A 23,636-nucleotide genomic window follows, 5' to 3' on the forward strand; every position below is an offset into this window, starting at 1 on the left:
CTGACGTGTTTGTAGTGCTGTCTGTGGATGCAGTTTTGCTTTCAGCACTGCGTTGTCTGCACAGAAAGAAAAGAACTTGAACAGTGGGGCCTGGCTGGGGCCTTATTTTCCACTCCAAGAACTGATTTCATCCTTCTAAGGAAAACAAAATAGTTCAAATTGTTATCAGGAAGGAGACATAAGCGATTCCCTAGGATATCTGAAATGCTTCATTTCACTTGCATTCTGATAGCTAACAACCCAAGATTGTTGGAGGAAACTGCTTAAAAAGCCATGAGAGCCAGCAGGCGTATCTCCATCAAACAGAACAGGCTTTGGATCAAGCAGTAAACACTAGAAAATGTCTCACCCTGTCATTAAATGTGTCCTTTCTCCTTGAGCCCTTTCATAGATTTACCTGTTAGTACTGTCTAGTTCCAAAACCCATCAACCAAACGGGCAGGTGCGTTTCTAAAACTGATTGTCTTTGGTTTTCTTTTTAAAGGCTCAGAAGTAACGTTCTCTCCACTGCCTGAAATTCCAGTAAGAAATCCACTTTCCTGGCTGGTTCTTGACTTAAGTTCTGACATTCTTTCTGTGCCATGAAACGCAACATTGTCAGCCTTGGTATTCATACCCCAGCATGTTTGAGGCCACACACAATTTCTTTTCAAGCATTTATCTTCTGAGTGCTCCTAAGAGAGCAATGTTTATGTATCATGACTGCTGCTACATTGATCTGAATAGCAGATACATGAGCTAAATACTCACCAAGACCAAAACCTGCTTTGCCCAAGTGAAGTTCCCTTTGAAGCCAATGAGCTTCTGTGTGCGCAGGTTAAGATTGACCTTGCTCTGGAGTGGGTGCCTTTAAACAATCTGAACTGCAAAAATGTGGACAGCATTCATAGCCACGCAGTGGATCAAACCCTGTATGAATTCACAGCTATGCTGATGTAAAACATCTAGGGGGCTTCTGTTGTTAGTTTATGTCCATCAAGATTTAATACTCTCCGGCAGCTCTCACTGGTATCAGCAGGATTCATTATTCAACATCAGAGACAGCGGTTGTTTTGTCTTGTATCATTTATTTAATGTTCCACGAACAGTCCAGTTTCTATTCTCATGCTTATACAAGCAGGGAAAACAAAGGCATGGCTTGTATTGTCAGGCAAGGAGAATTTGGCCCACAGTAAATATCAGGGTTTGATGTTAATCCCATCCTTATTCTACATCAGAATAAACCACTCTTTTCAAAGGAATTAGTCCTAGGTCATACCAGTGTCAATGCAGAATGAATCCTGTGCTATATGTCTCCTCTGCTAGCGAAGTGGCAGAAGAAACCTAATCCTTCATTATTTGTCTGTGGTGTATTCTGCCAGCCAAAGGACTGAGTCAATTTTTTCCCACAGCACTCTCTGTACTTTTGATGTCAGTCTGACTTCTTCTAGCTCACCACACTGAAGCATTCACCATGACTAATAGCAAAACAACACCCACAGGTTTCACAAAGGAAAATGTTTGTCCTCGCCTAAATCTCTGAGATAAAGTTTTAACCCAGCTGGTCTGGAATGCTGTAACCTCTCACGGCTTTTCTCTGGTACATTTCCATTTGCTTCCATGTCCCTTCTCTATTTTCTCTCCAGGATAGTTCCTAATTGAGAGTTAAAAATTTTGAGATAAAACAGACTTCAAGAGAATATTGAGTCACGTTCAATTGTTCTCAACAAAATTCCCATTTAACTTTGAGTGATTCACATCTTCTGCTGTGCCTAAGCTGTGTTCAGCTCATCTCTGGAGGACAAAGGCTCCTGGACCCTATTACCCCATCCCCAACCATTCTAAAGTTTTCCTTGGAGGTACATCCATACCTTCACAGGCTCTCCATTTCCTTCAGTCTCCTAAGGTCATATCAGCACTGGTTCTCAGTATGGTTAAGGATGCCTGGAATTCTGTGTACACTGAAGTCAGACTACAATTCACTACCTTTATGCTACGCAAGTTTTCTCCAAAGTAAGGGCAGGCCTTAGGTGTTACGATCTGCCATGATTACAGCCCAATGTTAGCATCAAGGTTAGCTGAGAAAGTAGGTGTTCAGGATTTTTGTTGATTTTTTTTTGATGTTTTGCTAGGAAAGGACTCTAAAAACGCCTTTGCTAAGTTCTGTCTTTTCTTGATTTTCAGGGGATCGCCATAGTCAACAGCAAAAGGAGATACTAAGGGAAAAAATAAACATAGGCAATATTAAATTGCTTTCATTGGGGCTTTCAGGTCACTTTTCAAAAAATAATTTAAAATGCAAGCAGAGCAGCCATAATGGGAAATTTGGAGAGAGGAGATATTTTCCTTATTATTTCTGGGCTAGCAAGCCTGCAGCCTGATCTGGGATCTGTAAGTCTACTCTTACCGTCTCACACATCAATCAGCTCTGGATTCAGTGGGCAAACTCCGTCTCTAATGAGACCTGTGAAAAATGACAACCACTTACAGGTGCAACTGTGGGAAAGATTTAGTCTTACCATTGGCCTTTATTTAAAAATGCTGATAATAAAGTGTAAAGAGCCTTTGTTGCCAACACTGTTTTGGCTTTTTTTGGGAGTGAATAGTTTAAAAAAATATCAGCTGTGGGGGGTGGTTTGTTTGCCAGCAGGTATAACTGGTTAACACACACAGCTGCTTTCCATCAGAGTAGAAGTAGGCTTTGAAGGACAAGGGTGGTTTGGAAAAGGACACTCAACACTATGATATCCCTCATCTATTTTTCATTACCAATATTTTTCAGTATTTTTCAATTTACTTTTTAATAGGTATTAGTCTCAGTCTCACCCAGACTGGAGTGGCTTTCATAAGACAGTCTTTATTTCTTGATAGAGTCCAAGAGTAATTTAAGATCATTACATTTTGCTATTACTTCCCTTTTTTTTTTCCATTGCAATACCAAATAGGAAAAATTATTTGCAAAATCTTGCCTCTTTCCTCCACCTATGGCCACAGCTTGATAATTTAGAGGAAAACACAGAGGACCTGGCCTAGCATAGCTTTTCATAGGAAAATGAAAAGCTTCTCTTGTGCAGTCTGTTGTTATAACTCTGAAGAATGCACCGAAGCAGGGTGACCTGTACACAAATCATGACGATTGCCAGTTCCATTGGGAAGAGACACAGAGTACATACTGCAGGTAATTCCTGGGATATGCATACATTTGATCAGATGAAAACAGCAATGACGTGTGACAGAAAAGATGAACTGCTGTCAGCCCTACAAACATAATTACTGCTCGCTCAGTTTTGACATCTTACTTTGGATAAGAGCCATTATCTAGAGCAATAAAAACAGCTGTGCAGAACACCACCCTAAACTCACTTAGCAGAAATGCAGACTACCTAATTCTGTTTTCCTTAAAATGTAGTTAAACTCTTTCCAATGCTGCAAAGCAGCTTTGATGAATTTTTTTTCTTTTTTCCTACCATTACTCCTAATCAGTTGTATAATCTATTAAGTAAAGTACTAGGAGTTCTTCTGCCTTGGCTATCTTGCATTGTCTCAGACAGAACTACTGAGATAATTTGAGGAAAATTTCCAAAGGTGACTTCCACTTTAGAGGTCCTAGTTTTACAGCGTACAGGCTCACCCTAAAACTCAGTGATGGTCTCAGACATTTCCAGATTGGGTGTCAGCTGGAATTTTTTGTCGCCGGAAAGTTATCTAAGATGTCTGATGCCTGGTCCCCAAACACTGGTACATCTGAATTGGGGGACAGTTATTTACAATTCAGATATTCATGTATGTAATGCAAGGGGAAAAATTAGCATTTCCTAAGGGTTGGTTAAAAAAAAAAAGGGAATTATTTTTTATTCTTAATATTTAGGATATTGTGAGTGTGCTTCTCCATTTCAGATTAATTTATTATAAATCTTCGTTTAGATGGTGTAACTTTTATTAGGAGTAATTTATTTCTCTAGTGGCTTTAAATGGAATGTGGCTTCCATTGAATGTAATTACTTTGGTATTTGTTTTGAACAGTAAATGTGCAACTTCTAATGGAGATCATCTTCTGCATTAAAAAAAGTGTAGGGAAAATTTTAGTGTCAGACTGACCTCCATGAGTCTGAAATACGGAAGTGCAGAAAGAGAAACTCCATTGCTGCCTAACACTCCCTTCTGAGCAGTGAGCAGGGGAATACCATCACTTCAACAGTTTCCCAACCTACCCTGATTCACAGATTGACAGATTGGTAGGGGTTGGAAGGGACCTCTGGAGACCATCTAGTCCAAGGCCCCTGCCAGAGCAGGATCACCTAGAGCAGGTTGCACAGGATCACGTCCAGGCGGGTTTTGAATCTCTCCAGAGAAGGAGACTCCACAACCTCTCTGGGCAGCTTGTTCCAGTGCTCGGTCACCCTCACAGTGAAAAAGTTTTTCTTCATGTTGAGATGGAACTTCCTGTGTTCCAGTTTGTGCCTGTTGCCCCTTGTCCTGCCACCGGGCACCATAGAGAAGAGTCTGGCCCCTTCCTCTAGACATCCACCCTTTAGATATTTATAAGCATTGATGAGATCCCCTCTGTCTTCTCTTCTCCCAGCTAAACAGACCCAGCTTGGGTTGCCATGGGCTGTTTCCAGTGTTTCTCTGTTGCACCAGCATTTGTGCTGTGCATTGTTTTTTGCTGTTTTTTTTGTGGTTTTTGTGTGTGTGTGTGTGTGTGTGTTGTTACAGGATCTACTCCTTGTTAGCTAGCACAGGTGATTTAAAATAATTCCATGATATATCTACTGTGGTTTCAAAGTTACATGCATTTGGAAAAGAAAACAGAGATTCCTATCTGAGCCTTTTATGTTTATCTAAATGCACTAAATGAGGTGAAGTTTTTGGACAATAAAATGATGACATCTGGAAGGTTTGGCTTTAAATTTCTCCTTGTAATTACCCTGCAATGCAGCTGTCTCAGAGTAGAGGCAGAAGGTACACAACCAGCACACAGAAAACACTGAATAGGGAAAGCTATTCACATCAAAGGATAAGATCATTCATCCTAAATAGGAACATTTCAGGTATCCGTAATAGCATCCTGTGTGCAAAAAGATGACAAAAGAATGCTGTGCTGCTGAGTGAACGGGAGACGTGATCACCAGATTTCATTGTGTAGTTCAGGACCAGTTCCTAGATGAGGGTCAGAGAGTTCAGCAGAGTACCCTGTAGCCATGGAGCACAGTTACTAAAAATTGAAGATCATTTACTTGCCTCTGTCCATTCGCCTGTATGCATGGGCTATGACCCTACTACTGACATTGTCCCAGGCATGCCTAGTCACTTTAATATCTATAAAAAGATAAGTGCCAAAAAAAGGTTACCCAAAGTCCTAGAATAGATTTTTTTTTTTTTTTTTAATTAAGATTATGCTTGAATCCTAAATTTTGGAGAAGCTCAAGGTGAGTTAGAGGAGATGTGCTGAAAAACGTTTGCCATTTGGGGCTGCTTGATGGCACTAGCAAGGTATATATTTGCTTGACTGCCTCTATGCATCACTCAAGTTATGTCAGCCCTTGTGTGTCTGATATGATACGATTTTCCTGAAAGATCTCTTGTACCACACCATCTTGCAAAACTCTTGACATAGTTGATAGCTGACTTACTTACCAAATTTTATGGTTTGAGCTACCTATGAACAATGTAATCAGACATTCAATTTTCTACATTTCTAATGGATTCAATGAGAGGAAGAGCAAGAAGGAAATAGCTGCTTTTCTAACAGCAAATTAAACTCTTGTTCTGAATATTAAAAATACATATTTCTGAATTCTGCCTTGAACTAGAACAATTGATTTTATACAAACGTGTCATAGTTCAGAGGAAAAATGGTCTTTGTTTTCTAAATCATTAGCAGTGCAGGGGCAATAAGCATGTTAGGATATTCTGCAACAGAAACAGAGAAAACAGTGTCTAGGATCAGTTACTGTCATTGAGGGTAATCTAATAATTCTTTGGGGTACACCTTGTGTTTTGATAGGGCCAGCCTGCCTTGCAGGCTACAGATTTCATGCACATTAAAGGCCAGACTGTGTCCCTAAGTACATAGTGAAGTCCTCTAATGCCTGCTCTGGAAGCAACAAGACCAGGCTCCAGACAGATTTCAGCTCTCCTAGAGGCATAAATAAGATCCAAGTTTTTGAAGAATGAGCCAATGTTTTCATGGGAGCTGTGCACAGCTGAACCACAAAACTCGGTTCTAAACACAAAATCAGGAGGTGACACTGATACAAATGGGTCCTTTCTCATTTAGCAAATCAAGGGTGGGTAGGGTAAAGCACTGCTCTTAACCATCATAGTTTGTGCTTCCCTAAATTTACCATGAATAAACAATATACCTTTCTCCATCCCTGTCTTCTCAGGTGTATGGTATATTCCTGTCTTTCAGTAAACTATGACTATGTAGATCAGATAAAAGAGTTAGCACTCACTCCAGCTGTGAGTAGGAGTTAAACAGCTGTTGTACTTATGCATTGGACACTGTTTCTTCACTGAAAGGGCTGTCAAGCACTGGAACAGGCTGCCCAGGGAAGCGGTTGAGTCAGTCACCATCCCTGGAGATATTTAAAAGACATGTAAACATGGCACCTGGGGACATGGTTTAGTGGTGCACTTGGCAGTATTAGATTTATGGTTGGACTCAATGATCTTAAAGGTCTTTTCCAACCTAAACGATTCTGTGATTGATTCCATGATTCTATGATTCTATATAGAGGATCAGGGACAGACGAGCTTTCTGGAAAGCCATGGCAGCAGTTTGGGCACCTTTGTGGGACGCGTTGGTTTTCAATAAATGTTGATGAAGAAGCACCCATAATCTAAAAAAAAAGAAAAGGGGGGGAGCGGGGAAAGCGCCTCAATCATGGCCATTGGCATTTAGATGTTAGACCCAGGAGAGGTGAGAAGGAGTGAACCTGGGGAATAAAAAACCTCCTTACAAGGTGATTTAACAATAAGGCAGCAATGATTTCAGTTTAATGAGTTGGCAGCAGTGCCAAGTATGAATGTTCACGTGCTTCCTCTCCCTGTAGAGGCTGTGCTGCAAACTCAATCAGACGGCTGCTCTAGATGATAGGAAAATCACTGCCAACACCAAATGTTTGTTTTTAAGTTGGCCAGGTTCCCTGATATAGTTCACAGTATGGTCCCACAAATAATTGATCTGGCACGACAAAGGCGAAGCTGTGCTGAGGGATCAAGGTGGGCAAGAAGCAGTACAGAGATACAGGTACTTACTAGTTTCGCTGCCAGGAGCTTTGATTCATAAAATCATGGTCTCAGCTGGAGATAGAGTCTTGCTGCAGCCCAACAATGAGAGAGTGGTAGAGTCCGTGCTGCCAGATGTTCCTGTTCTGTACAAAGTAGAGCATTTTGGTCTCAAATCCCACACTTCTCATGCGACTCTCAGTTCATTCCTGGTGATCGGTTCTTATAAGAGCATAAGTTATTTTCCCTCAAAGTAACCTAAGCAAGGGGGTGATGGAGAAGGGGCAGAGGGCAATGGGGTTTCTGAGAGATTTTAGTTACAAAAACCAACCTTGTGGTGAGCTGCTATTTTTAGTTAAACAACTAATGATAAATCAGAATGCTTCTCCAAACCTAATTAACCAATAATAATTACCATAGCAACCACTTCTTTATGTGGCACATGCTGAAAACACACTTAAAGAAGCACAACAGCTTTACTTTCCCAGTTTTCCCAAACCAGACAAGAACTACTCTAATCCGTTGTTGAAGGCAATTCAAAATTAGAAAGCAAAATAGGAAAAGAATTAACTAATTTCCCACAGGGTCATTTCAGGAATTAATGAAGTTCCTGCTGTTTAGGACTCACGTGCCTTGATAATGTCCAACCGGACATTACATTGAAAAGCATTTCTTTACTTTTCAGCTGTTGGTGAGATCAGCCCCAGCACTGCTCTGTTTCTACATGGCAGAACAAAATTACCTACCAAAGAAGTTAATAATAGGTTTATTTTTGCAGAGCACAGTAGGATTTCTTTTTGTGTTTGAGGTAGTAACACACAAGTTCAGTGTCATCCTGGATTTCAGAATTGGTTCTAAACTTTTTCAGCTTTCTCTCCTCCTTCTCCGCTGTGCTTTCCACGTGAAGGTATGCTACCCTTGGTTCAACTATTCATGATGAAGATTGTCTGTGCCAGTTACTAATTCTTAGGGCTAGCTATCAATCAACATATTTCCAATCTGTTGGGTTTGTTGAATGTTCATAAGTACTCACTTTTCCTCAGGTTATGGGCTCTTTGGAAATGCTGAACTCAATCACTATACACTCCATAAATGTCTGTTACTGGCAGGTCTTAGAAAGCACTGAATTAGGAAACTCTACAGCTGACCTTATGGTTTTATATAATTGTCCCTGATGGACAATTGCACCTTTTCGAAGAGGAAACTTGTGGCAAAATTAAAACACGCTTCAGTTAAAATTGTTGAAGTTTTAAATTTTCTAGCATTTGCAAATCTTTCATTAAGTGACTCCTAGATGTTCATAAGCTCACAGGAATCTGTGTAAACTCCAAATCAAGGCAAACTTAATTAGGTGCTCTTAATAGCAGAAATGCCTACAAATCTCTGTTGTTACGCTTAGCCCAGCTCTGCTCTCAGTAACACACCTGTACCCTTCTGAATTTCCTGTTTCCTGAACTACATTCAATTCTGTCTTGATAAGCTGTCTGTGGCTGTGGTTCACCTACCACTTTGCAACAGACTTGTGAGCTACTTTACTGTCTTTTCAGTGAATTCTCATTTTCCTGTTCTCTTACATTACTATACGGTACATACTTTGATTGATCCTTTTTCCTGACCAGCTGTGTCCAGTGCCTTTTAATCGTTTCTTTGCCTGAGATCTGCTGGTTCCCAAATCCACTCAAAATGTTATCTTGGTTTCAGCTGCCTCGACAAAGCCCTTTTTATACAATGACTGACAGATAAAAATGAAATTATTTGAATCAATGTGCGCTGTCAAATTTAAACTTAGCTTTCTCGTCTGACCTGCGTCCTCTCCTTTCATTGCCTTTGGTTTTGGCTAGTTTTCATATCGATTTTGCAGAGGGCTCTGAGGTGCCTTTATGAAGGACAGTTTATAAATGTAAATTTATTTGACAAGTGATTTCTCCGTGAACTAAGCTCTTAATCACCTCCTATGAGAAATATGGGAAGCAGAGTTTTGAAGTAAAAATTTTAACATCTGTTTCTAACTACCTGCATGATCTTGTCAAGTAACTTTCTTTAGCTCTGTTCATCCTATTATGCGGTTATGTACAACTGTAGGTTCAGCAGGGACAGTCATGATCCTGTTACACAGATATTCCCAAGCAGTATGGTGATGGGTACCTTCTTGTTTGCATTTTTTAAACTTTTGAGAAGTAGACCTCCCCAGAGCCCTATTTAACATTAAAATGTATCACTCATGGCTTTTTAAGATCACTTGCTGTCTTTACTAAAGTTGCTTATCTGAGTACTGTGCAAAGTACAAATAGACTAAAGAGCTTATAAATGTTGTGAAAAGATTTTATTTTTTTCACACTATACCTCAGCTTTCCTGCTGTGTGAGCATTGATTATCTTCAGGTCAGTCAAAAAGATATGAAACTGTTTATGTCTTATAAAATCAGAGTCTGCCCTGGCTTGTGGCTCTGATGATAGGCAGTAGAAAATCCTGCAAGACTTCTGGAATTGGCCAAAATAAGCAGTAGGAAAAAGGATTGGCAATGAGAGACTCGAGTCTTATATGTCTTTTTTATTCTTTTATTAACAAAAGCCACAGATTAGTATCCTTGCAAGGCACAGTGCTTTACTCTTTAGGTTGGTTTCAATCAGACTACGTGTAAGGAAAGCAAATTCTGACTCTGAGTAAGCTGTTGTTTTACCTGTAACATGTTTTCCATAATTCCCTTTATCCAAATCAAATTATGTGCTCATGAAATCTAATTGAAGGCCAAATTCTACTGCATTTGCTCTAAGGAGATCGGCTGAAGTGAGTGGCACTAGTCCTGAGTATTAGCAGAGATGGGTGACTGAGCTGGGCTCATGAGGAACTTGCAATTGAATTTGCAAGCAAACAAGAGCACAGTGCTACTGCTTTCACTGCTGAAATGCACATTTCAAATGTTGTGAAAGGTTTTTCTTTTTTTCATTCTATACCCTAGCTTTCCTAGTGTGTGAGCATTGATTATCTTCCAGTCAGGCAAAAAGGTGTGAAACGTTGACTCCTCCAGCCACCCACAGCTGATTTCAGTTGTCCTGTTGAACAACATAATTCTGAACTGGTCTTATCTCATGTCAGCTCATCCTACGCCTCTTAGTAGCCTGCACCAGAAAGGAGTTATCTCATGGGCTGAATTACTGTATTCTCTGTTTTATCTTGGAGCAAAGGCGGAAAGTGTCTGGGGGAAGCTGGCTGGTCCAGGGCAAACTGTCTCCAATAAAACAGGGCAAGGTAGATAACCGGGAAAAAGCAGTAAGCCCAGAAGTGGAATAGTGAAAAACGCAGTGAGACAAAATAGTCTCAAATTCCTCCCTTTTGAAAAATAAAAGGCTGAAAGGGGTAATACCGTAAGTCAGTAAAATCAGGAATGGTGAGAGGAAGATGAATTGGGAATGATTAGTCACTGTTTCTCATATTATAAGCATGATGTGGCACTCAAGGAAATGATAAGGCTGTGAAGTAAAGCAAACAAAAGGAAAAATTATCACAAAGTGCCTAATTAAATTGTAGAAATCTTTGTCATTGAATGCCATAGGGGCCAAAGGTACAATTAACTTCAGAAAAGTATCAAAAAAAGTTAAGCAGACAGAGTATGCCACCTCCAGCTCAGAGGTGCTGTAAACCACAGGATCTGGGAAGCCAGGAAGATACAAGGATCATGCTAATCATGCCCTATTTCTCACAAGCTTTGCCTAGACATCTATTACTGGCAAAGGTTAAACAAAACTTCAACCGGAGCCAGGATATGCATTCTTATTTAATCATGGCATATAAATTGTAAATGAATTCCCTGTACTATCATAGAACAATACTCCAGATTCAGAAATACGGGAATACATGAAGCTGAAGTTTCTGCCAGATGCATTTGGTTGAATATCAAATCTCACTTTCAAACCCACGTGAATGTGAGGAGCGAGACCCGTGAGATCTGAGGCAGAGCATTGCAATGAGATTAAGGATTTTTGCTAAATGTTTTCTCTCCTCCATTAGGACAAGCAAGACTTTGATTTTGGGGGACCGATTATCAGATAATACTACAGAAATGCAACCTCTAGCCCACAGTGTTCCACAACCACAGATTTCTGGAGTGTTCAAGACTGTTTTGACAAAACATCACCGGATGCTTGCTTTATTCTTGTATCTACTGTTTTATCCTTGTACTCCTACCTGGGCACTCTCTGTTGTCCACTCTCAGAGACGGGATCCTGAATGATGAACACTTGATCTGTCCAGGCATCAGGCGTGGCTGTTCTGACGTTGTTATGATCCTGTAGGTATCACCTGTAGCATTAAGGTCCATAGCTGTCAGAGCCTGGACAGCTCTGCTAGGCAGACAATGTGGCCACAGAGTAACGTAGCCCCAGCCTGCTCCATGGCTGGTCTGCCACTGGGAGAGACGCGTGATCCTACAAGACAGGGTGCACTCAGCGGGACCTCATCAGTGGCTGGGACTAGACCTTGGCAGGAAGATGGGGAGCTGCGGTTTGCAGACTTTCGGCTGGTTCACTGTGCTTCTCTAATTAAGGTCACAGTCAGCACAGTTTCACCCTACATGCTGTATTTGAGGAATACTAATAACTTTGGAACTTATTTTTCACTCTTGACCCTCTCACAAGTTAAAAAAAGGCAGAATGAAGAATTTGGCATGTCCAAAGAAGAGCAATGAAGCTGGTGAAGGATCTAGAGAACAAGCCTTATGAGGAGTGGCTGAGGGAACTGGGGTTGTTTAGCCTGGAGAAAAGGAGGCTGAGGGGAGACCTTACCACTCTCTGTAACTACCTGAAAGGAGGTTGTAGCCAGGTGGGTGTTGGTCTCTTCTCCCAAGTAATAAGCAATAAGACAAGAGGAAATGCCCTCAAGTTGTGCCCGAGGAGGTTTAGATTGAGTATTAGGAAAAATTTCTTCGCCGAAAGTTATCAAGCATTGGAACAACCTGCCCAGGGAAGTGGTTGAGTCACCATCCCTGGAGGTATTTAAAAGATGGTTTAGTGGTGGACTTGGCAGTGTTAGGCTTACGGCTGGACTCGATCTTAAAGGTCTTTTCCAACCTAAATGTTTCTATGATTCTAAGTAGGAACTGAGAGGAGTTCACATGAATTTGTAAGATACAGGAGGGATGAGGCATTGGATAAAGCTGCTGAAACCACAGGTCTGTGTTCTGTCTCTAGTGGATGCAAATATTGTGTGTTTCTTACTCGGTTTCCCCACCAATCCTCACTTCAATGGTGTTGATGTCTCTGCCTTGCAAACATACAGAGCACAAAGAGGTATCAATGAAAGACAAATAAGCCACTGGTATTTACACTGTCCAAGATTGACTCTCATTTGGCTCTTTTAAGTTTGTATTGCAAAGGAAGAAGCTGTGACGCCTTCTACAAGGAAAAAGAGTGCAGGTCTTACGTAGGCATCAGTGAAGAAAAGGTCTGTGTAAACAGGCACAGGCTCTGCAAGCATTTGGCTATCCTTTCAGCTTCCCCTGTTCAATGGCTCAGGATTCAGATTGTGCAAGCTTGTGCTTTGGCATCAGTTGAAAATGAATTTATTTAATTTGGTCAATAATAACAGAGTAACTATTATCACTGATATTAATTCTTAGCTAACTGACACTCTTTGTTTTCCTTAACATGGCTTTTTTTTTTTTTTCCCTCAAACTAAGCCACAGAACAAATCACAAAGTTCCTTTTACAGAAGAGGCAGTGCAAAAACAAATTGTTAATTATGTTTGTAATCATTCCTGACTAGATCCTTGTAAGTCAGTTCTTGGAAACATCATTTGTGGTTCAACTAGAGTTTAATGCCTCCAAATACTACATATTTCTTCCTCAAGGCAGAGAGACTTTTACACGTTTGATGTGTCTAATTAAGATCCAAGAGATTATTTTATGCAAACTTTCCTAACGGTTTAGTTTTACAGCCTACATGACTGCAAAACGGTCATTCTCTCTCTTCTCTTTTTCTCTTTTTGAGCAGCTACTTTTTGCTTCTCTTGTCTCATCAAATCCTATTTGTTCTTCATTGCAGATAGCAGCTCAAGCAGTGTTATTTATGTGTATGAACACCGCAGGAATCTTCATTAGCTACCTATCAGACAGAGCACAACGTCAAGCCTTCCTGGAGACCAGAAGATGTGTAGAAGCCAGACTGAGATTAGAGACAGAGAATCAGCGACAGGTATTGGAGAAATAATTCTATTTTTGTATTAACTGGAACTGATAATTGGACAAGACCATGCTTTTGTAGCCTCGCTGACTCCAGTGTGATGCCACCTGATTTGTGCAGGTTAAGTGAGTTTCATGCTGTTATTTTGTTGGTTTGTATCGATCTGATATGACATCTTAAAGATTTTTGCTGGGAAACAGGATGAATAGAGAATGGCTGTTCACTGTCCTTTCCCATACAAAAGGGGCCATCAAATGAAACAGTAACTGGCAGGTGTTTAAAAAAGGTTCTTTACACAAGAGAGGTTAAACTGAGGAACTTCATGTTTCAGAGTGTTGTGGATACCGAAACTTTTATCAGTCAAGTGAAAGCTAGGCAAGTTCATGGAAGCGAACTCTCTCAGGGCAGAGGAAATACTAAAACATCAGTTCTGGCTCACAGATCAATTTTTGGAGCTGGGAGGCCACTGCAGGGAAGTATCACTGTGTGCTCTATCTGTTCTTAAACTCTTCCCTAAAAATCTCCTTTTGGCCACTGTGCGCAATAGCATACTGGGTTAGGTGAACTTTTGATCCAAGCAGGTATGGTTGTTCTTAGATACATCGTCCTTTCCCACCCAGAATAAAAGGCATTGAATAAGAAGAACTTTGCTGCTTATTATTTCTTACCAAGGTAGCAGAAATGAGATGTAGCATGCTATATGTATTTTGCATTCCCACTGAATTATCAGAAGGTTCACCTGCTGTTTAAAAACTTGCATTAAGATCAAGATACAACCTGAATATATATATATTTATATATATTATTTATATATATTTATATACATAACAAATACACGTTATACAGCTATTTCTTTCTCATGTGAACTCAGCCATTCGTTTTGTCCTGTTGTACAGATACACGTATTGCTTCTCAATTTTATTTCATTTACTTCTCGAAAGCCATGCTCTTATACAGAGATCTGGGAAGAGGTCATATCCTAGACTTTACCGACTGGTGACTCAGTGTGAATGCATGACTGTGCTGAGTAATGCAAGTTGCCTATGCCAGAACATCTCTCCAGCCATTGCTGACTGAAGAGGCTTTCAGGGATGCTATCTGGGATGCTCTGTTCTCATTTTAACTGTAGGAGCACATTTTTATGGTTTTGGGTTTTGTTGTGAGTTTGGGGTATTTTGCATTTCTTTTCTTGTATAATCTTTTATGAACTAATATTTTGTAAGCTTTACTTTGATTATTGTTGTTTTGTAAAGTTCATTGTAAAAATCTTTATGAAACACTAGCAAAAGATTCCCATGTTCCAGATGATTCTGAGGATTTTCCATTAGAATTATTTTATTTTCTCATGGAAAATGAAATTTCTGCAAAGAAAATATATTTTTTTTTAGAAATTCAATTTTGCTGAAATTTTATTTCCTATTGGGAAAATGAAGACAGATTGTTTCCATTTGGGTGGGTTTAAAAAACAACAACAAAACAGATTTTATTTTTTCGTGAAGGGGAAAGTAAAGGTTGGACCTGAAATATTTGGTTTTAGTCAGTCAATGTTGAACTGTGAATTTTGTCTTGGCCCAGTGCTTCGCAAAGCTTCAGGGCTGTGCTGTCCCATGAAGGTAGAACTTCCTGGAGAGTCACCTCACCGCAGTTGAGACTCACCTATAACCAAACAAAGTAGTGTGTCATAGGCATCATATGACTGGAAATGCATAAGGGAAAATGTATTCCGGCCAAGAAAAACACCCACAAGAGAAAAATGCAGACAGGACACCAAATGAAAGACCTCATATAAAACTCAATTTAATTATAAACTAACGCAAAATTTAGGAACAAAACATTTTGAAATATTTCCAATTAGTTTTGTTAGAAATTTGAAACTGGGTTATTAAGCACATCTATAAATATATATCTATTTAAAGAATATAATATAATATATATACTTCCTATAAACTGTCTAAACTTAAAGTTTCTTACAGCAGTGTCAAACTTTTTGTGGCTTTCAGTGATGGTACTGCTACTTTTTATAGTAATGGGTGACATAATTAAAATCCCTTTCAAGGTTTGCTTCCACCCCACACAGCTTCCACTTCTTAAACTGAAAATAATCATTAATTACCATGGGTAATTGTATTGCCATGTCATACATATGACACATCATATGAAGTATGACAGCTTGCCAGATAGGTCTTGTCCTTACTTTGTTTAAATCAGAAGACCAGTAAAATTAAAGTAAGAAAAAACAACATGAGTTAAAGCAAGGAATGCAGCAAGGAATGGTATGTGCTTTCATAAGTGCAGAATAAGACTCCAATTTTTTATAATTATAAAGGTTATATAAATGCTTCAGATACACTTGTGTTCATTACTGTGCATTGTTAAAACTAAGAAATCAAGTTTCTGCACTCTCAAAATGACCCTTCCAATTTCTCAGTATCCCTTATATTTGTCATCTCTAATCATCTGTCATTCTAATAACTATAAATGCTATTGCTATCATTATTCAGTATTGTGTAATGCTTATAAGAGCCAGTCATGGAAAGTCACCCAATTGTGAGCCAAACATTTTATAATCTATGTTTTAGAGACAAGTGAGAGGTACCATCAGATATGTGGAGCTGTACAAGGAAACAATAATACTCATAAGTAAGGATCCATTTGGATTTTGGAGATTTTTAAGAATACTCTAATGAGTATTTGCAGATTGTCTGGAATACAAATATAAAATTTCCACCGTATCAGCTTCTGTCTTGTGCTGGAAAGCAAGAGGTGGTTCTGTATTTCCTGATAAATTTCATATAGATGAGCTGACTTTTTTGAGTGAAAGCAGTTTCATTCATTCATTTGCCATGACGCTTTTTTTTAGAGTGTGATGAAAATAGAAGGTGAAACCACCAAAATCCCACTAGGGGGGAAAAACCTCTTTTTTATTGGGTTGGTTTTTTTTTTTTTTTGGTGCTACTCTGAGCTGAAATTTGGACAGTTAGATGTGATAGTTTGTTTTCCAGATGTTATTTTCCAGCAGTCTATGATCTCTTCCTTTTGTGGGTTTTTTAGAGTTTAAAGACGCCTTTTTCTATTTCGGTAATGCCATGGGGTCTTGCAGTTTGACAGCCAAAGCCATTTTGCTGTGTTGAAACGCCCGTGTGCCATGTTATGGTCTCAACTGAATAGCTGTAAATCTGAATTAGCTCCATTGGATCATTGTCCACAGAAAACATCCTCAGGTGCAAGTTCAGCTTTTATGCTAATTGCAGTTCATTCTCTTACTGCACAGGAAGGAAGAGGGAGAAGTGCAGACCTGTGTGATGGAGAGACTTTAAGGAGCCTGGCCAAAGTTTTTGAAAGCTTCTAAGTGACTTAATTTCCAGTTTCCATGTTTCCAAAACTCTCTACAATTAAGCTCCTATACCTTTTCTCAGCCTTCCTCCCCCATCACCATTTACTCTCAACATGACTTTTGAGTAAAATTTTCAGAAGTATTTCAGAAAGTTAGGTTTTAGTTGTATTTTCAAAAGTGACTAATTCATTAAGAATCTGATTTTTTTATTGTCGGAGTTTTTATTTTTAAAGCACCTGCGGTGATTAACAAGTACATATTAGCATTTTCAATTACAATGAATTTTCTAACTCTAATCACTCTATTATTAAAGTGAACAGTACTGTAGGTACAAAGGAGAATTACTCCAGCAGTCATTGCTAACGATGCTTATGCACTTAACTGTACAGTACTATCTGTGTGAAACCATTGGGAAATCCCAGCACTCTATGAAAATTAGGGAACATCTGTGTCTACTTCTTTTCCAATTTTCATTACAAAATTAGAATTTTGGTGAAGATCTAAAACATTTCAGAGCTTGATTTAGTTAAATGAGACCCCACTGCTGATGAGTGCCAGAAAAACTGTGTCGTAGAAAGGTAGAAATACCAGAGAAGTGAGCCAGAGAAGGTAGCACGGACAAAATAATGTGTTGTAAAAACAGTCTCAGTTTGCCAGTTATTAATCAAATCATTAATGTAAATGTTTTCTAATGAAATGTAGTTAGCTGTTTGTGCTTAAAATATGCAGTTATATCAACCAACCAAAAATAACAGCCATAGAAGGTCCTCCAGTTTTGTTTTCAACACATTATAATTATGAATAAACAACAAAGTTCTCAATCTTCTTAAGTCCATTTCGTTCCAACAATATCATCACTTTCCACTACCTGTTTGAAACTTTGGGTCAATATTTTGAGTCTTCCTTTTTACCTTGATTTTATTGTAAGGACACCAGAGGTAATTCTGCTTTCATCATATCTGGGCAATGAAAATAGAAAGTATAACTTACTTTCTTAATTAGCTACTGCAAAACTTTCAAAAACAATGAGTATGTAATTTCCCTCATTGTGAAAATGCTGTGAAGTTGCCTTAACAAAGAGCAGGAACCTGCATTATGTTTCATTTTCAGTTCTATTTCTCATCGTATAAATCCCTAAGTTTTAAATGAATGGCATATTAAATCCAGACACATATTGAAATTATGACTTTATGAAGAATTGAATTTATAATATATCTCTGGTGTCCTTACCTGCTCTTTCTCCAGCAATTCATCGTCACTTGAAATTTGTCTAACATTTTAAACCTTCAAATATTACCATTTAATTATAAAGGATCTCTCAGATAACTTCGTCACTCTGCCTCCTCCTCTACCACACGTACATATACCAAGTTATACGTATCTGAAAACAACCTCCTTATTAACTAACCTCCTTATTGTGCAAGGAGGTTAATATTTGACTTACAAAATTTCTTATAACTGGAGCTGGAAAAGGAGGCTTAAAACGACTAGGAAGAGAACATCACAGAAGTTAAGTAGCTAAATGGCTTTAAAAATCAGTCCACTTACCTCTTCTCTTGTAATAAGATAGCAACATTACAGGACCTGCTATTCACAGAAAAGTCATTTTACTTATAATTAAGAGACCTCCTATGTCATAGTCACACTTCTACTCTCCCTCCACGACCTCTCTAGATCAGTAAGACTAATGAAGCCCAGATAAAGCAATAAGGAAATACAGGTGGGAGGCTGCTTTCAAGCTAAGCAAAGTTGTTAGACTGTATCCTACTAACATTAATAACCTGTGGGTTGGACTAGTGTTCAAAAAAAACCCCCAAAAACCATAAAGCCTCTCTGAAACATTTTATTTGTATTATTTCTGGTAGATTTAGAGCACTCGATGGTATCTTATGAAAGAAGGATCTTCTCTGCAGTTGTTTGAGATGTCAGGTGAAATCAGACCAGATCTGTGTGATGCTTATATTCATTCTCTGGTGAGGTGTTTGTGTTCTCACTGTAGCAGGTTCTGCATCATTCATGAAAAGAAAACTCCCTACTTGGTGTGCAGAGTTCACCAGCAAAGCTGCACTGCCACTGCTATGCTAAGCCATTGGGAGGGACTAAACTCCAATCGGAAAGAAATCCTTCAGTTTTTAAGCCCTGAGAAGCCAAATAAAGAAAATTATTCTACTTTAGGAGTACATTTGTACAGTTTCAGTGGAGTTACCTAGTGCTAGAAGGTACTAAATCCACAATGCATTGGTCTATTTAGCTGTATTGTTTACATCCCCCTCCAACACAGTCTTTAGCAAGCAGACCCCTTTCTCGGCAGGCATCATCTCAAAATCTACCAAGAGAAGGTCTTCTTGTATGGAAATAAAACTCCTTCTCAATGTCTTCCCTAAGCCTTGTGAATATTTTCCTGGATATCTAGAACACTGGCAGAGGAAATGGAGGTGAAGGCTAGAAAGAGCAACTAAGAGAGTTGGTGGAGAACAACCACTGTCGACCTCTAATCTTGCAAGGAATACTCAGGCGAGAAGGTCCAGGCTGGCATCATACGTGATCTACTGGGCTTCTGGGGATGCTTCCCATCAAGGCAGGATGAAGACAGGCATCTGCAGGCATAATTATGGGTTTGGTCAGGTTAGTGAGGAACAAGAAGAAAAACCATTTCTTCATTAAATGGTCTAATGAGAAGTCCTCTACGAAAACACCCTAGAAGATATTTCCTCCCTGCACGTCCTGCCACTGGCTTACTGGACACTTACTTTCCAGCTAATCTCTTTCTCTCAGATATTCAATTAAAGCTAATTTTGAAAGTTAAAACACTTTGGATATTATTTCATTTGATTTCCGCAAAGGATTTGAGATCAACCACCCTAAAGAACCATTTGTCCAGATGAGAAGAGGATTGTTTTGTTTTCTGGATATGAACACACATTCTATTTTTCCAGTGTCAGTATAAGGGCTGTAGAAGGAGAAGACACCCCTTACAATCATAAAATCATAGAATAGTTTGGGTTGGAAGGGACTTTTAAAGGTCATCTGGTCCAACTCCCCGTCAATCAGCAAGGATATCTTCAACTAGATCAGGTTGCTCAGAGCCCCATCCAACCTGACCCTGAAAGTTTGCAGGGATGGGGCATCTACCACTTCTCCGGGCAACCTGGTCCAGTGTTTCAGCACCCTTATCATACAAAATTTCTTCCTTATAGCTAGTCTAAACTACCCTCTCTTAGTTTAAAACCATTACCCCTTGTCCTATCACAAGAGGCCCTGCTAAAAAATTTGTCCCCATTTTTCCTATAGGCCCCCTTTAGGTACTGAAAGGCTACAATAAGGTCTCTGTGGAGCCTTCTCTTCTCCAGGCTGAACAACCCCAACTCTCTCAGCCTGTCCTCACAGGACAGGTGTTCCATCACTCTGATCATCTTTGTCGCCTCCTCTGGACTCGCTCCAACAGCTCCATGGCTTTCCTATACTAATGATTCCAGAGCTGGACGCGGTACTCCAGGTGAAGTCTCACGAGAGCGGAGTAGAGGGGCAGAATCACCTCCCTTGGCCTGCTGGTCATGCTTCTCTTGATGCAGCCCAGGATATGGTTGGCCTTAGTCTTCAGAACAGTCTGCTGTTGGCATATTTAATCTCTCCTGTCAGTTATCTGTGGAAAAACTGTAATCAAGTCTTAATCTCTTTTTCTGTTAGAAAACTGTTCTATTTGACCATTTGTCTCCCTTCTACCTCTACTTCCAGAGGATTTTTTCACACTTTCCTCTGTAACAATCTCTATTTCCCATAGCTTTAAGAAGCTCTCTGCAGATGAACTCTGTTTTGGTTTTGGTTTTGTTTTAAAAAAGCAGCTTACATGTTGTGTAGGTTTTATCAAGCTCTTACAGATCTAGATTTTAATCAACTGTCAGTACTTTGCAGCCTCTAAAGTAAAAGCAGATTGAACTGAGATTGGAAAGGACACTTTAAGAGGGTTAAACACTATGAAGTCATCTTTTTTTAATATTTGTGCTAAGAATATGAAAATCCCTCTAAATAGGTATGAGGATAAAGTCCAGATTTGATTTTAAAAAAGTAATCCGAATTTTAGAGATCACATGACCATTCTTTTTCATTGCAAAAGTAGTTTAAAATGCTTCATAAATAAAAATTATTATCACAATAATTGAGGCCTTAGTTTTAAAGGGCAAACAATAACCTCACATTTAAAAAATCTGTATAGACCTCTGGTTGGCTATTGCATTTTAGTAATCTTTTTTTCTTTATAGGAAATGGTCTGTTGAATGTGAGATGCTCAGAAATGTTTCACAGTTGCCCAGACTTTCTTTCATCTCAGTGCCTTTCTCTAAAGAACCGTGATCCCAATAGAAATTTGTTCTCGGTGTTGCTCCTTTGGTACTTACAGGATCAAACTCAAAGTATAACATACCGGTTAATCCAACAAGTGAAGAAATATGCAAACTTTATATTGCTCTTCACAATCCATATTCATATTGTGATTCAGAGGTGACCTCTTTCCTAAGTCCATTGACAGATTTTTCCTCCTTATTGGGGTGGAGGGAAGCAATATTTACATGCACTTAGGCTTTTGTAGGTGACAGAGAACAGATCACAGGACCAGCATGTACATTTTCTACATCTTCTTGTTTCAAAACACCCCATCTGCTCAGCCCACTCGCAGTAGAAAACACAACATTTTACATGTCATATTTTAGATGTTCCTTCACATTTGCTGCTGATGTTTGTTTCTTATCATCAGAGCATAACCCCCACATTTTGCTTTCAAGTAGAAATCTAAGGTAAAATGAAGATAAAAATCATCCTCTGCCTTCTCTTCCATTCCTTGCAAATCTGGAGTAGTCATATGGACTTAAACAGAATAACGAGATTCACAGCCAATTCTAGAGAGATGGGAATCAGACCCTGAACTGCAATTTATACAGGGGAAAAATAATCCCAAAGAGTGCCAGAACTTCAAGCATAGGAGCTTTCCCTATAAGAAATTTGTGAGAAGGAAAACTCTGCTTTTCCTCCCTAGCAGATAGCTTTTGGATTCACTAGTGAAAAAAATGTGTGGGGTTTTTTTTTTTTTTCATCTCTAAACCAGGCTGTTCAAATGCTGTGCTGGTCAATAGCGAATGGGACTGATACCTTGTTGATCAGGTTTTGGTGGCCTGTGCCTCCCGTGTTCTCAGCTCCTTGCTAAAGACAGAGGTGTCTAATAAAAAAAAAAAAAAGCCATTATCACAACTGCCACTGACTAGCGACCCATGCTGATTGTCTCAGGGAAGTGGACAAAGGTGAAATGAGTAAGGGGAATGAAATAGTTTCAGCCCCCTGCAGTGATGAGGCTCTTCTGCCAGCTGGTCTGCAGTACTGTTGTCTCTGCTTAAATAAAGAACTCCAGGCTCCAAATTCATCAGGCTGGTACCTTTCTTGAGCTCTGAATATAGTTACACATTTTAAGGTCATTTTTCTTTCTTGTTCAGGATCAGAACTTTCAGAGTACTAAGGAAAGTTAGTATAAACTGACTGAAAACCCTGAAATGACTGTAGGAGGACTCTAAAAATGTCCTTACAAGCTTCGCAATTAATAGAAACTCTGTGGCCCAGATAATGGTTTTAAATTATCTGACCATGAGCAGTATCAATCCTAAGCTAGCCAGAGTGAAGTCACTGATGCCATTGCTGAGGTAATTTAAGGTAAAATAAAATTTTTGGATTAACATTTATGAATAGGCTGAAGGTCCTTCACACCGTTAGTATTTAAGTACCCACCTACAACCCTATTAAAAGGGATTTGATTTTCAGAAAGTGGCCATTACTCCCACCTATAAAAACTTCCCAGGGGAAGTTTTATTGTTTGTTCTGTTTAGTATTGGAGTCTTGTAAGTCGCTGACAAGGTGTATTCCTTGTTTTGATCAGAACAGATGACCTCCTAGCTCTTTTCCATCTTGTTGTTCTACAGTGATTTAGTCATATAAAGCTGAAAAATAAATGGCATGTAAGCTTGCTGTCTGCCATTTTCCATGTCATTACCTGCAATACCTGGTACTGTTGAGAAATGTATATTTTGCTGAAGTTGCCTAGTAATTTCTGAAACAAAATGGAAAAAGAAGCATCGAAATGAATAGAAAGTAGAAACAGTGCAGAACAATTACATGAAGATTCAACAGCAGACGAGTCAAAGCATTCCTAGAGAAGTGAAAGTATACCAGGGCAGAGCACTACAGACATTAGAGTCAGATGGGGCCTTTCTGGTATTTTAGAACAAAATTGAATTGTGGGAGCTGTTTTACTCTCATTTTCTATTCCTGTAAAGTAAGGAATGACTTAAGATTATGCCATTATGTAATCAGTCTCTAGCAGATGTGTCTGTCTTTCTCCTGTTCTTAAGGTATGGCTTCATCCTTCAAGCCCAAGCTAACTGGAATTTATGGAAGCCAATGCACTAGCAAACAGTACAATCCTTTTTGTTGAGTGTGGTGGGTTGATCTTGGCTGGATGCCAGGTGCCCACCAAGTCGCTCTGTCACTCCCCTCCTCAGCAGGACAAGGAGGGGAGAAAAATAAGACAGAACAAGAACTTGTGGGTCAAGATAAAGGTAGTTTAATAAAGCAAAAGCAAAAGGCCATGCATGTGGAAGCAAAACAAAAACCAAAGATTTATTCTCTACTTCCCATCAGCAGGCAATGTCTGGCCACTTCCCAGGAAGCAGGGCTTCAGTATGGGTAGCAGTTGCTCTGGAAGACAAATGTCATAAAGAACAAATGCCCTCCCTTGCTCCTCCTTTCTCTCACCTTTTATTGCTGAGCAGACGTCATATGGTATGGAATATCCCTTGGGTCAGCTGGGGTCAGCTGTCCTGGCTGTGTCCCCTCCCAATATCTTGCCCACCCCCACCTGCTGGTGAGGGGGAAA

General features: G+C 39.4%; 1 protein-coding gene across 2 annotated transcripts in view; it reads left to right on the top strand.

Annotated features, from left to right (window-relative positions):
- Positions 1-23,636, top strand: part of ADCY8 (adenylate cyclase 8) — a 129,411-nt gene that overhangs the window by 17,242 nt on the left and 88,533 nt on the right. For both annotated transcript variants that reach the window (XM_054816995.1, XM_054816996.1), the window contains exon 2: positions 13,252-13,401. In XM_054816995.1, the coding sequence (XP_054672970.1) occupies positions 13,252-13,401 (150 nt within the window). The remainder of the gene's footprint in view (positions 1-13,251; positions 13,402-23,636) is intronic.

Source organism: Grus americana, chromosome 2, assembly GCF_028858705.1.
Source record: "Grus americana isolate bGruAme1 chromosome 2, bGruAme1.mat, whole genome shotgun sequence".
In the NCBI taxonomy this organism is placed as follows: domain Eukaryota; kingdom Metazoa; phylum Chordata; class Aves; order Gruiformes; family Gruidae; genus Grus; species Grus americana.